This window comes from Motacilla alba, chromosome 4 (assembly GCF_015832195.1).
Source record: "Motacilla alba alba isolate MOTALB_02 chromosome 4, Motacilla_alba_V1.0_pri, whole genome shotgun sequence".
In the NCBI taxonomy this organism is placed as follows: Eukaryota; Metazoa; Chordata; class Aves; order Passeriformes; family Motacillidae; genus Motacilla; species Motacilla alba.
Window position 1 is genome coordinate 34,868,768 of NC_052019.1, and position 14,159 is coordinate 34,882,926.

General features: G+C 34.7%; 1 protein-coding gene across 6 annotated transcripts in view; it reads left to right on the forward strand.

The window, feature by feature from the left end:
- Positions 1-13,943, forward strand: part of ASB5 (ankyrin repeat and SOCS box containing 5) — a 42,015-nt gene extending 28,072 nt beyond the window's left edge. For 4 of the 6 annotated variants that reach the window (XM_038134358.1, XM_038134362.1, XM_038134361.1 and 1 more), the window contains 7 exons: positions 3,314-3,381; positions 6,675-6,754; positions 7,803-7,910; positions 9,268-9,418; positions 9,552-9,686; positions 11,669-11,860; positions 13,218-13,943. In XM_038134358.1, coding sequence (XP_037990286.1) covers positions 3,324-3,381; positions 6,675-6,754; positions 7,803-7,910; positions 9,268-9,418; positions 9,552-9,686; positions 11,669-11,860; positions 13,218-13,345 — 852 coding nt within the window. In that variant the 5' untranslated portion in view covers positions 3,314-3,323 and the 3' untranslated portion in view covers positions 13,346-13,943. The remainder of the gene's footprint in view (positions 1-3,313; positions 3,382-6,674; positions 6,755-7,802; positions 7,911-9,267; positions 9,419-9,551; positions 9,687-11,668; positions 11,861-13,217) is intronic. The other 2 variants (XM_038134356.1, XM_038134357.1) reach the window with 1 other exon arrangement.
- The last annotated feature ends 216 nt before the right edge of the window (positions 13,944-14,159 follow it).

Genomic DNA, 14,159 nt, shown 5'->3' on the forward strand with positions numbered 1-14,159 from the left:
AACTCAGCTCAGAATGTCCATATGCCTTTTCTGTCACCATCTAGTTGGGAAGGGGACCAAAAAACCCTTACTTTGTTTTAGTGACTTGTCCAAGGAAATAATAACAGCCAAAGAATATTACCAGCTGCTCCTCCTACTTAAGTCATATCTGATGAGGATCTAATAGATTACTGAATTTGGAGATTTATGTGATTTTGCATCTTGGCATTCTAGCTAGGGCACACAGACTTTGCAAGCTGGTTTAGGTTAGAAAAATATCCAGACAGTTGTTGATGCTTCAAGAAGATGGAGAAAACAACCTTTGGATGAGCAATGGACGTGGAGCTGTGGCTGTGCTTCCATGTGACACGAGAAGAGGCCTGACACACTCCTTCCCACATGTGCATGGCCAAGCGCAGAGCCAGCAGCGACTGCTGCTGCTCCCGCCATTACCATTGCCATCATCTTCACATTGCTTCTGTTGGGAACCAAGCAAGCCATGTTTGGAAATTGCTGTTGTGTTATTCTAGGCTTTTTTTGTAGAGTTAAGTGGCTTGTGTTTCTGTGGGAAAAGTATGCTAAAGTGCAATGCCAAACACTCAAAATGTTACCTGTGCCACTTTGATTTGACCGTTGAGTGCATTATACCCCAATATTTGACAGCACAGTCATGCTGTGCTCTTCCACCAAGCCCCAGCCTCCTTAGATGTGCAATATGAATGATGTTCTGAGAATGCATTAGTTTTATACTCAGAAAAAACATAACCTATGTTCTGCTGTTTGATGCAGAGGTTAGAAGGCATGCAGTGAATGGTTGGCAGAAAGGGTTAATGTTTTAATGCCCCTAAAAGTAAATTCCATTCTTGTCTTTGTTTTGGAACCTATGTGTTTTAAGACCAATCATCTAATGTAAAAACTTTTTGGCTAATCATGGTTATTATTATCTAAAGCTGAAATTTCAGAAGCTCAGAGCTCTCATAACCATAATTAAACTGTGCTTTTAGCATGCACTCTAATGTTTAAGAACTCAGAAAAAAAAATAAGCTGTTAGAATGATTTTATAATTCAAGCATCAAAACTCTGTCTTTTAGTTATAAAATAGTATGAATGGATGATGTTCTGATATAGGTTCAGCAGGGGAGTTGAAGTATTCTTTTATTATTGTGACAATACCATGAAAATGGCAGTAGAAAATTAACAATGTTACAGTGAGTTAGTAGTTTGGATGACATGTCTTAAAGAGATCCTACTAGACATGGAGATTAAAAAAAAATTGAATACTAGCTCATTCACTGAATGCAACACTGGAATGGCAAAACTAACATGTAGTCATGTGGTCTGGGTGCATTAGAGAAAGAACTGTGTGGGAAAGCTTTGTATGGCTTTTAGGAGTAGGAAATTGTTAGCATTTACGCTTGGAATGAGGCCCCCAATTTGTAGATTTAAAGTCTACATTATGATAAACATTGGAAAGTATACTGTTTTGAATCAATCAAGTTTTCATTGTTTGTATGCATATATATATATATATATATATATATATATATGTACAGAGCTATATAGTTAGAGAATTTTCATATTATTTGAAACATTGAAATGACATCTGCAAATGCTACTTGAATGGTATCTTCTCTTTTAGACATATTTTAATAATCTCTAGCCTAAATTCTGATTCTCTTGGAATTCTTCAGTATTGACTATTTAAACTTCATTTATTAAAAAAAAAATAGTGGGTTCTGTTTTTATGGTCATGTCTAATCATGGTACTTAAGCATCATAGTTATATTTCTTAAAGTTTAAATCCTTTATTTAAGATTTTTTCAATAGTTTTTAACATCAAATATCAATTAAGTAGTTGACATGCATCTTTATCCCACAAGAGATTTAGACAAATGAGTAATTTTATAATTACAATAAAAATCTTCTAGAGCCTAATTAGACATACAAAATATCAGACACTTTCAACAACTGGAGTGAAGTGATTCTGTTGATCTCGAGACTCTGATGTGCAGGGTTTTACTCTTTAGTTATTGATCCTGTCTGTTGCTTCAGTTGCCAGAAGCTGAAGCACTCAGAATGCATCTTAAGAAATAAAAGGTAACAGTGCTTGTCTTAAGACGTAGCTTTTGTTGGTTTTGCAGAAATAAATATTCGCTACAACACTTTCCAAATACTCTGTGTTTCTCATCTCCCAGTAATGAGCTGTGTCAGGCTTCTATTTTCAGTCTTCTTTGATGATAGTGCTTCTTCTGATGGCTGGGACTCCATCTATTTAGCCATAGAGCAGTAATTTTTTAAACTTCTGAGCCCTGGTATAAATGCTCTCCCAAGGAAGTCAACGAGAAGAACTTCATTCATTACAGTCCTCCTTTGGAAAATCTAACCTTTAATGTATTTTTATATTGAGATTGGGGTTGTTGTTTTGTTTGTTTTTTGGGGATTTTTGGAGACTTGACAAATTTTTAGGAATAAATACAAAAGGAATGACATGACTGGAGGTAAAGACTGTTGAGGTAATATTTTTACTTAGTATTTTACTACTATGATTATAATTGCAGGAATGACTTATAATTGCAGGTAAAGGATGTAAAGGAGTGAAATCTTTAGGGAAATATGAGGAAAAGAACGTTAATGACTTAGAAATGAATCAAAGTCAAGACTTGCAAATCCCTATTTTTGGATATTTTCACTGCTGAGAATAGCTATCAATGCCCCAGTTCAAAAACCAAAGAATATTTTGGAACATAATTGAAGGAAAAGTGATCTACTAAAAGAAAAACACAGTTCAGGTACAGCTCAAACAGCGTTTGAAACATGTTCAGGATATCTTTGCTTTTCTTTTCTAGGTGTATTATGAGTAAGTAGTAAAATAACATAAGGACATTTGGCAGTGCTTCCCTTAAAATCTATCTATGGATACCGATTTCTGAGGACATAAAACTGTATGTCTTTGCACCAGGTTAAAAAAGAAGGAGTTTTTCCTGCAGTTTGTTCATGTCAAGGTTTTCTTGATTTCACTGTGAGTTTCTCTTGTGCTCAAATTCCGGTTAATCTGGCTTGGAAAGCAAATGCACAGATACTGGCACTTTGAGAAGTTGTTGTGTTAAAGAAAGAAATGTGAAAAACTGACAAAAAAGGGCGGCAGTCCTTTACCATAAGAAACTGACAACTTGTACACACTCATATATTCAAAGCTGTGTTTACTGAAGTCTGAAAGTTCATATTACAGGGAGCTGCTGATCTTCCAAACATAGCCAGGGTGTTTTAGGAACAGGTCCAACTAGCAAGAGCAGGTTTTTTATTATTATTATTTTAATTTTTTTTTATTTTCCAGATTGAAAGAAATGAGTAGGATTTGTAATTGCTATTGGCTGGAAGTGCCATGGGGAGATGGAGATTTAGGTATTGTATAATAATTTGTAATTTCTTTTCACTTCACCTCTTAATGCAGTGAATATATTTATTCTTTCTTGTAAATGCTTACAAAGCTTTGATGGTTTGTAATAGTTTGCTCTTCTGGTAAACTCTACATCAGAGAACTTGGAACTAATGTGGCTTCTGTATATAGTTAGACATACTTTGTATTCAGCATTGTCAGAGACTGTAGGGAATTTAAGCATTATCAGTTTTGGAATGGACTACTTTTGCTACTACTGCTGTTACAAACACAATGAATGAAAGTGTTTATATTTTTGCTAATGACTTCTAAGTGAGAGACACTGTAATTTGTAGATTAGCAGAAGGCAGTAATCTAGGCAGAGAGTTTAAGAACACCTTTGATGTTTATTTATGGTAAATATTTATGTTGAACAAATTCTTGTTCCTGTGGTATTTAATGATGAATTACTATGTATATCAACAAGTCAGTTGGAATGTGAATTTTCTTTTCCTAAACTTGATCAGCACAAAATAGTTCTGCAATGCTTTGCTTTTAGATTTTATTTGTAGTAGAGATGATAACAAGCATTTTGCATTTTATGGATTTATCAGAAACAGCTGGCTGCTGAATATCTCTGCCTGAAGACAGGGATATAGGTGGGGCTAGGTGCAAACCAGAGCTTATAACAGGATCTGGCATAATTTGATTATCAAATGTCACTGGAGTCATTAATAGACATTCTTCTGATCAATCCAAGATAGAAAGAGGTGAAGGAAATAAAGGTGGAAAATTGTTGCTTTCAGGTCCTGCCTGCGTCTGTTGTGTTTATACATGGCTACAAAAATGTCTGAAATGTAAGTGTATTGAATGAGCATAAAAGCCTCATAACTCTTACGATTCTAGAAGATGTTTTTCCATATAAGCAGTTCTTTTATTTTTTTTTTCTTTCCATGGAGTAGGATAAATTGTAGAGAAAGAGGTGTTCTCATCTATAGAGACAGAGTGAGGAAATTACCAAATGCAACCTCTAAATACAGATTTAAATTTGGGGAATTTTTTGCAGCAGCCAGCAGGAGAACTTAATGGATTTAATGTATTTGAATTAGAACAACTTGAGTGCTCATTCAGATACTACTGCAGAAGAACACTGAGCAAAATACTCATAGTGATTACACACATCCAAACCACACTACAATAAATCTATCTGAGTTTATTGGTACGACAAAGAAAATACTGATGATTTCTCAAAATTGGGTCACTTGAAGGTTTCTGAGCTCAAGGTTTTTTAATGTATAATAGCCCTTATAATCCTAATCACTTTGTGTGGGGTTTTTTTTTGAAGGTTTTTTTTTTTTGGTGGTGTTTTTGTTGTATTTGTTTGTTTTGGGTTTTTTGTGGGTTTGTTTTTTTATTTTTCTTTTTTTTTGTTTTTTTTCTTTTTTTTTTTTTTTTTTTTTTACTTGGACTATCACTAAGAATTTCAAAACATTATATTAAATAAACCTGAAGTAAAAAGTACAGGCAGTAATGTATGTGCAGGTATATCTACATGTACACACAGATGACCAGAGTTTACTGCAAATAATTCTGACAGAGGATTGGAAGCTGGATCTTGCCAATAGTCCATCTACTGCCATAGATGAAAGAGTTCAAGGGGCTTCACACATCCAGGATACTCTGACATGATAGAAATCTCACTGCATTTTTAAAATCAGGTTTATAAAACCTTACTGTCACATTTTTAAACTTCTGTGATCAGCTTTATGTAGTCTTTTGATAATCTAAATAATCATCTTTGCTTTTGTTTTGCCAAGTTTTTGATCTCAATAGTATTCAGTAGTGCTGAGTCACAAAGTGCACTATGTTCTCCAAGATGCAGTTATACTTCTGTGTAAGTTTTAGTCTCATTCACTAACACCAGTTGGAAAATGGAGGTTTATCTACAATCTCCTATTGAGCACTATTCCATATGTTTTTAACTAGGCCCTGATTTCTTTTCATATTGAATAGCCTTAATCTTTTCATCACTCTTGATGTGATTTGGGGGGGTTGTTTATAGTAAACAAAAGTGTACTTTCTGAAACAGGCTAGTGGACAGAAGGAGTCCAATAGGAAACAGAAACAGGGTCTATTTCTGGGCTGTAGTTATCTTAGAGCTTAGGCTGGTGACTGCCAGTGATTGAGCAACAGTCTTTGCATTTCAGACTCGTTGCTTTGCCAGTAAATGCAGTGCCTGGCTCTGTGGACAGTCCCTGTCCATGGCAGAGTCAAACCTGCATGCCTGGAAGAGTCATCTGCCAGTGTTACCAATTCATCATGCCAGGCTAATTCTCTCTACGTGTCTTCAGGAATTTTGGGCAGCTTGATATAACTCACACAAGTGATTGTATTAGTAGTTTACAGTTCTAGTGATTTTGTTCTCAGAGGAATAATTACTGATAATTCATAATACATTTTGAAGATGTTTTTTCCTGGTGCAGCCTCTCAAAACTAAATTTTCAAAATTCCTGCCATAAATCGGTGTCAGCTTTGGCTGCAACCTTGGCTGGCTAGAAGGGACCTGTCAGTGTGCAGTCTTGCAGAGGAAAGGCCAAGTCCTTCAGCAGGAGCTTCAGGGTGGCTCTGGAAGCTGGGCTGGGAGTTATGGAGGGTTATGTGTGTGAATGCAGGGTTGTTGCTGGATTACTATTTCTTTTCACCTTTCTCTTTTGAGAGTGATAAATAAATTAAAATGGTCTTTACTGTAAACATATCTAATTATTTTTAGGCCTAATAATTTATGGAATGAGAACTCAGACTTTATATCTTCTTTCTACTGTAGTAACTTTTTACTGTGATTCTCACTGTATTTCTGTCCTTGCACTTGTGTAGTAGCTTCAAATTAATCTGACCATACATAAAGATTCCCACATTGCTTTTCATATAAACCAGCTTCTTTGTGACTTCTTCAGGCAGCTTTACATCTGGTTTAAGTTTAAATAATGCCTATATTCCAGCTACAAATTTTTATTATGTGTATTAAAAATGAACAATGCAAAAATAGGGTAATTAATGAATTTATTAAATAGATCACTGATATCAATATCTCAATATTTTGTTCTGTAGACCACATAACGATTTATTAGAGATGTTTGCAATTAATAATAGAGCAATGTTTTACTGTTTATAAACTGATCATTTGAGTCTCTAAAGAGGAAAAATTCATTTAATAGGACATTTGACTTCATCCTGTGCATCATATTTTCTGCTTTGCTCTGTGCATTCCAAACCCTTTCTAGTTCATATGGCTTATTCAATAAATGTTGTTATTATATAGGTTCTTGGGCAGATCGCTCACCTCTGCATGAGGCAGCCAGTCAAGGACGTCTTCTTTCTCTGAAGACTTTATTGTCACAGGTGAAGGCTCTGCTTTTACAACTGCTTTCATTTTAAATGTTATTTAATTTGTCAGCATAGATTATTAATGCAGATTTATTATGCTTTGTTTTGTTTTTTTCACTTGAATTTTTCAGAGCAATACATATTTAGGAATTTTTCGTATTATAAGATTTAAGCCAGTATTTAAAATATTTCCTCTGTGTGTTTCAACCCCCATCCACCCCCCCGCCCCTCCCCCCCCAAAAAAAACCCCAAACCAAAATTGTGTCTAAATTTATGTCAGTCTTTCCCTCTTGCATGGTATAAATCAATATAAAGCAGTTTCACTGCTTTAAGCCTTTGGGTAAATAGAGCTAGTCAGGAAGATACTAGTTAACAAGAAGAATCACTGAAAGATTCTGGATTTTGCATTGTTGTAATTTTAAAAAATTGCTAATATCAAAGGGAGAGAGTGTAAATGCTAAATTTTAATATTTCAATATTTTCCTATTAGCTGTTTCTATATTGAAAAAATTTACTATAGAATACATTTGATGAAAGCAGGTAGACAAAATTGTTCGTTCTTAAGAATCAAACAACATCTACTGCAAAAAATTTAGAGGGCTTGGTGATTTTATCAATTCAGTAAATGTTTTCTTTGCTAAAATTCCTGGCTTTGGATATTTTAGCTCTTAAGTCACAGGTTCATAGAGTCATAGGAGAGTTTAGACTCAGGATTTTTTGGGGTTTTAAAGATCACCAAGAGTGGAGATGCACCACCTTTTTCCTCATCTGTTTCAGGGTTTCGCTGTCCCCCACTTAAATTTTTTTCCACATATCTACTTGGAATTTGCCATGTTCTGACTTGTGTCTGTTGCCTTTTGCCCTGTCACTGTGCATCTAAACAGTCTGCATATTTTATGCTTATTTCTGATCCCAAAAAAATGCTCACTGAGGATTAATTTATTGCAAGTTGAGTTTTAAGCCTATTTAGAGTATTGTAAACTATTCATTTGAACAGTAGGGTGAGGAAACGACTCTTAATAGGTTTTGTATGATCTTTAAATACCATTCACATCTATTTTAGGGGTACAATGTAGACACACTAACAATTGACCAAGTAACTCCACTCCATGAAGCCTGCCTGGGAGACCATGTAGGATGTGCAAGAATCCTCCTTGAAGCAGGAGCGAATGTAAGGCTTTGGTTTTGTTTTCTTTTATATGAAGTTCAGTTCTAACCTTGGCTTCACTGAGAAGGATATATTGCTTGATTTTAATGTAATTGATCTCTACTTACCCTGTTGGCTATGTTCATCTCATGTAATTACAGCTGCCACCTGAATGCTAGCAAATGAGAGTGATGGGCAGCTGCTGAGACAGTAATGAGTTGGAGTGAATCTGTTAGCAGTATTCATTATGATATTTCTATTCAAAAATATGGAATGCATTTCTCTACTTTACTGGATTCCTCTTGCTTTGAGTGGCTTTCAGGAGACTCTCCTTTTAATCTTCAGAATGTCACACTGCACCTGGGTGCTCTTAAAATTCTTTGGTATGAGTAGAAAAAAAATACAGTCTCTTTTCTGCACTCCTGACATAGGCTGTCTTATTTTTTATCCCAAAAAGAAAATGGGACCTTATGGATCACTTTCAGTGCAATGTCTGCTGACATCAGAGTTCAAGTGCATAGCTTCCCAGGTCTCTGATCTTTGTAATGGAAATATTTATTGTTAAAATTCAGTTTGCAGAACCATGTGGAATACGTCCGTATTATCATAGAAAACCAAAAAAATACATAGATATTTCCAAAGGAAATTTCTTCCTACTTCAATTGGCACAAGGAGTCTAAAGATACAAAACTGTAAGAAAAAAAAAAAATTAATTTTCCCACCTGGTTTATTTTTAGTATTTGTAATTGTTTTGGTGGGTTTGGGGGGCGCATGGAAGAAGATGGCCCAGAGTCCTGGAAGGAGCCTTCTCTTCATACCTGTGTTCCTTCCTTTAGTATTATTAGGTCTCACAACTTGTCTACTTCATCTCCTTACTCTCTCACACTGGAAATATTCAGTTGAAGAGTGAGGTTGGTATTAAAGCAGTGAGCCTATGCTATTAGCTTTGTCTCCATCCTGTGGAATATCACTTGAACCTGGAGACTAAAACAACAGAAGAAAAATAGCCAATAATCCTCAATTTCTGCCAGAGCTGTGGAGAGAAGATCCTTTTATCCCGTTGGTATGCAAAGTGTAAATTTCCTATATCATTGAAACAAGCTCAGTGCAATGACTTTTGAAAATTATTTACTGCCCAGATGTCAATATATGCTCTTTAGTATTCCAGGTGTTTTTATCCAATATAGTTTAACAAGAATAATAGTAAACTAATTCCAACTGAGAAGTATGATAAGAGGAAGACAATTTCACAGAGACTGGTCAGTTAACTTGTAATTTTAACTAGTACTTTTTTTGTATTTTATACAATTTCTAACTATTTCCTGTTTAAAAATCTACCTTTCTTTCAATTCTTTTTGTAAAAAGATTTTATATATTCTAGGTAAATGCTACAACAATTGATGGAGTGACACCTTTATTTAATGCCTGTTCGAGAGGCAGTGCAGCATGTGCTGAGCTCCTGTTACAATATGGTGCCAAAGCTCAGTGGGAGTCCTGTCTGCCATCACCAACACATGAAGCAGCCAGCAGAGGTAAGAAATTAGCTCCTCAATAAACATGGAGCAGCTGAGCAATGTCTCAGTAAGAGGATTAAGAAATGTGTGTGGTTTTGTCCATGAGACAACATACTGAAGTCCAGCAAACTGTCATGCTTTGTACTGACAGGTCACAGTGAATGTCTGGAGGTACTGATATCCTGGGGTATAGATGTTGACCAAGATCTTCCTCATTTAGGAACACCTCTGTATGTAGCTTGTGTTTCACAGCAGATCCATTGCATTCGAAAGCTTCTTTATGCAGGTATGTCATGATTTAAATAACAATATAACAATATTACTGGTCGGCAAAATAAGCATATTGTACTCACCTTTGAAGTCAGCTGTGCTCAGCCAATGGAACTGGAACCCTTGCTTGCAGGGTTCTACCTCAAAGTTTATGCTGAGTCATGTTTTCTCATAACTTAATTTTTTTTTTTTGGTGCCACAGTAAGCTTAAGATGTAAAGAGGAAGCAAGACCAGTAAGAATCAATGTTCAAAATTTTCAGCACATAGTGCAGCTTTCTGCATTTCTGCAGGAAAAACAAGGGTAAAAAAATGAGCTTTAAGAAATTTCACATAGTAATCATTGACATTTCAGTCAAACTACTTTAGCAATGAAGTCCCCTTTGCTTTCATTCTTCAGCAAGTTCTGACTGATTTTTGCATGAGGCATAGAGGCTGATTTGCAGAGGGAAGGGGTGTGGTAAAAGGCATCTGATCCTAAATTTCAGATTGTTTATTTAATCAATGGCTAAGAGATGTTGAAGGCTGTCTCTGTTTCAGCACAAGTCCAGGGACACAATTGGCATAGCTGAAAGACAATTTGGTGCATTTCAGGTATTTCCATACAGGGCTTTTGCATCCTGCAGAACAAGGAATTAAAATGTATATATGAATAATTCAGGCTTGCTATCATTGCAGCAGAATAGTTTTTGTAGTTGATTGCATGCCATATTTAGAACTTAAACAAGCAGTGAAAGTGTTTCTCATTGAGTCCATCTCCTTGGATGATTAATTATCCTATGTCATGATTTTTTTTGTGTTTAAGAACAGCAAAAGTATAATGAGCATACTTTGGCATTCAAATACTACCATACAGAAAAAACAGTAAAAGAAGGGCATAGTCTACATTTGTTGGTGCCCTGAAGTGGAATAGTGTATGTAAATTGAGACTATAAGTAACTGCTTATGTAATTTCTTTTTTCATGTTTTATCAGTTAGTGAGAATGTATTAGAAGTTGAAAGACAGATAGACAATGAAATAAGCAAGAGAATGCAGAAGCATGCTCCAAATCATTAATATTGAGAACAGTGAATTACTCAGATTTCAGATCAAATTTCTAGACCTGTGACATTATTATTTTACTCAAATAGACATTTAAAATGCAAAAAGTGTTTATTCAGGGAGTAAAGTTCGTACAGAAGGCAATTTTTGGTCTCTCAAGGTCAGTATAAAGTCTGAAGAAGGCTGGGTTTTAGATGAAACAACAGCTTCCCTGTAAGGGAGATTTTTCCATACTAGCTAGTATAGTTTAACTCTTGTATGGATTTTTTTTTCTTGAATATGAATGCATTATTGCAAATTAATTTAGTTCATTTTAATTTAAAACATGTTAACAATTACCTGTTAATATAAAAGTGTAATAATTAGAACCCATGGATTGGGAGAATTAATAGTTTGGGCTTTTTTTTTCCCTATTAGCTTTCTTGACTGTGTATCTCACCTTAATTAAAATAAAAACTAATTTATAGATTAATAAATAAAGGTTGGATGGGATGGGAGTCTATTTCAAACACTTTTCCAGATTCAACATGTGAAAAATTATAAGGCATCCAAGACTCTTTCTTGAGTTGGTGTACTCACAAAAATATACATACAAAATTTAAGTTTAGTGATTTTTTTAAGACTTGAATAAGGAAAGAATGTTTTTTTTATGCAGCACAAATTTTCTTAAATGTGTACAAAAAGTGCTTTTTCATGATTAGGCTACAGTGATGCTCATGTTACCTTTTTATCTGGTTGTATTTAGATAATAAAACCTAGGATAAAAAAACCAAAACCCAAACAAAACAGTGATGTGATTAGTTATAATTCTGTGCAATAAAATAATAAAGTGGCTAAATGCACTGTGGCATTCCAGGCCAGTGGTGGGTTTTGTTTGTTTTGTAGCCTCGTCTTTCTCACTCAATGGCAAATTTAATCAATATCTTCTTACGTCTCTCTATGTGCATCTACCTACCAGGTGCCAACGTGCAGAAAGGAAAGCATTTGCAAACTCCACTCCATGCTGCTGCCCAGCATTCTAGTACAGAGATTGTAAACTTACTCCTTGAATTTGGGGCAGACATAAATGCCAAAAATTCAGATTTTGAGAGGCCTGTTGATTTAGCTGCTCCAAGCAGTTTAGTGGAGAGACTGCTGCTCTTCCATGAAGGTAAGTTTTAGATGTTTATATTTGAAACTGCAGCTTGTATTATTAAAAAACCAAACCCACCTAGAAAAACCCCCAGCTTAATAGTCCAAACAACCCATGTTATAGTGTTTCATTCACTGTGCTGAATGAAATTAATATATGAGCATTCAGGTAATTTCCTTTCTAACTATAAACATACTCAGCAATATTTAGCCTCAGGCCAGAGCCCATTGACCAAGCAGCATCAGAATTTATACAAGCTGAAAAAGTATCGTCATATGTTTATTGGGTGTTTACTTAAGTAGACATTTAAGCTACATTTTTATTTGTTTTTACAGACCTTGTTAAAAAGAAACAGTATTTAAATTTCAGGTTAAAAATATATTTCATTTTGGTCAGCTGTCATAATATTTTTAAATACCTATTTTATGTGCATATAAAGCAAAGTATTTTGATTGTGGGCAAAAAAAAAGCATAAGAAGTTTAATTTTCTAAGTTTTCTTCACAAAATTTTAAAAACCTGAGAAACAGGAGACCAAAGAGTCTATAGTTCCACAAACCTCTTAAAGGTCTATCTGCTTTGGTGGGAGATAATATTCAAAAGGGAACTGGACTTGTTCAGACTGAACTATTATAATGTAGAAGTAAGCCACAAGAGAATGAAACTATTTCAACAACCATGGACATCTCTTTAGAGGTGAACTGACAAGTAACACTGATTCATGTTTTCCTCCAAAAAAACACCCTGTAGTCTGAATGCTGTTAAGAAAACCCCTCAAAAAACTATGTTTTCACAAATTTACAAGACTAATAGTGTTTTTAGAAGTTAGAGCAAAGAAAAAAAAATTACATGGCATGAAACAGATACAGGTTTATTGTCCAGAGAAAATAGCATTTTGAAAGAATGGGGGATAGAATGATAAAGACATTATGATTAAGTAGTAAGACCTCTAAATATAGTCCAGGATCTTGGGGAATTTTGCCTGCTTATTCTTGTTGCAGTGATGCATTGGTAATGCAGCTGGTAGTGCTGTAGCGGGTATGTAACATGTGCTGTGAATAAATCCCAAAACAACAAGTCTGCAGTTTTTAAAGCTATTGACATTGGATATTTTCTGGGAGCTGGTTCTTAATTTTAAAAAACTGACCTTGTCTTGCTTTCTTTAGTATTTCCCTATTATTAAGGTTTAAGCAGCCCCAGTCTTTATCTTTGAGGGCAGAAAAGCAATGAAGGAAATGGAATGAAAAAAAAGGTCAAATTAGCAAAATGTGAACTTTTTTTTTTTTTTTTAAATCTCATTATTGTGCAAGGCTGTTGTAAAACAGAGTGCTGGCTTTTATAATTGTACAATTAAACTCCTTTCTTTATTGTTTGCAGCCACACCATCGTCTCTTTGTCAGCTCTGCCGACTATGTATCCGAAATTACATAGGAAGAGCTAGACTGCATCTTGTTCCACAACTCCAGTTGCCAACAATACTTAAGAATTTCTTACAGTATAGATAACATAGTAATTAATAGTTAGAAACTTAAATGTAGTGAGTACATTTTTTTCTCTCTGTTTATCTATGTATGTTTTATCTGAAGAACTGCTGGGCGGAAAAAAAAAAAGCCTTTTGCATATTGCTTAAAAAAATTGTATCTTTGACACCTGGTGTTGGTAATGTAATAGTAATTGTGAGCCATTCAGCAACTAGTGCCAAGGTGCTAATCCAGCTGAATTGAATAAGTGTGCTGATACTCTGGGACATGATTGTATAACTTTATCTTAACTCTTTATAGCTTTAGTGCTGTTAACTTTAACTGTGTTTATGTTTTTAAAATCTGTTTGACACACCTCAACCACAAAGAGTTTCTTCATTATTATTTGTTAAGTTTGTCCATTTGGAGTCAATATTTTATGTATTTTCAAATTTCTGTTGTTTGTGTACCTAAAAATACTTGGTGATGGGTACACTATATGCATTGATAAAAATAAAACAATTAAACATTAATTCTTTTTATTTTTCTTCATATAGACAATTCATTAATCACAGTGAGAAACTTGCTTTACTCTTCCTCACTGCCTGTGTTGTGGGTTGTAATTAAACTGATATGAACATAACCTAAATTTTTTGTAGAATTCTGTTTACTGGTACAATTAGTAACTTATCTCTCAAAAGCCTTATGCGGAGATACTTTTGGTATCCTCGTATAAAACAGAATTTTATGGGGACCTCACTTATCTTTTCATAACAGTGCTGCATCACAAGCATTTAATGGGCATATTAAATAATTATTTGCCTCAGAGAAAGGCATATTTTAATATGTAGTGTCTGTG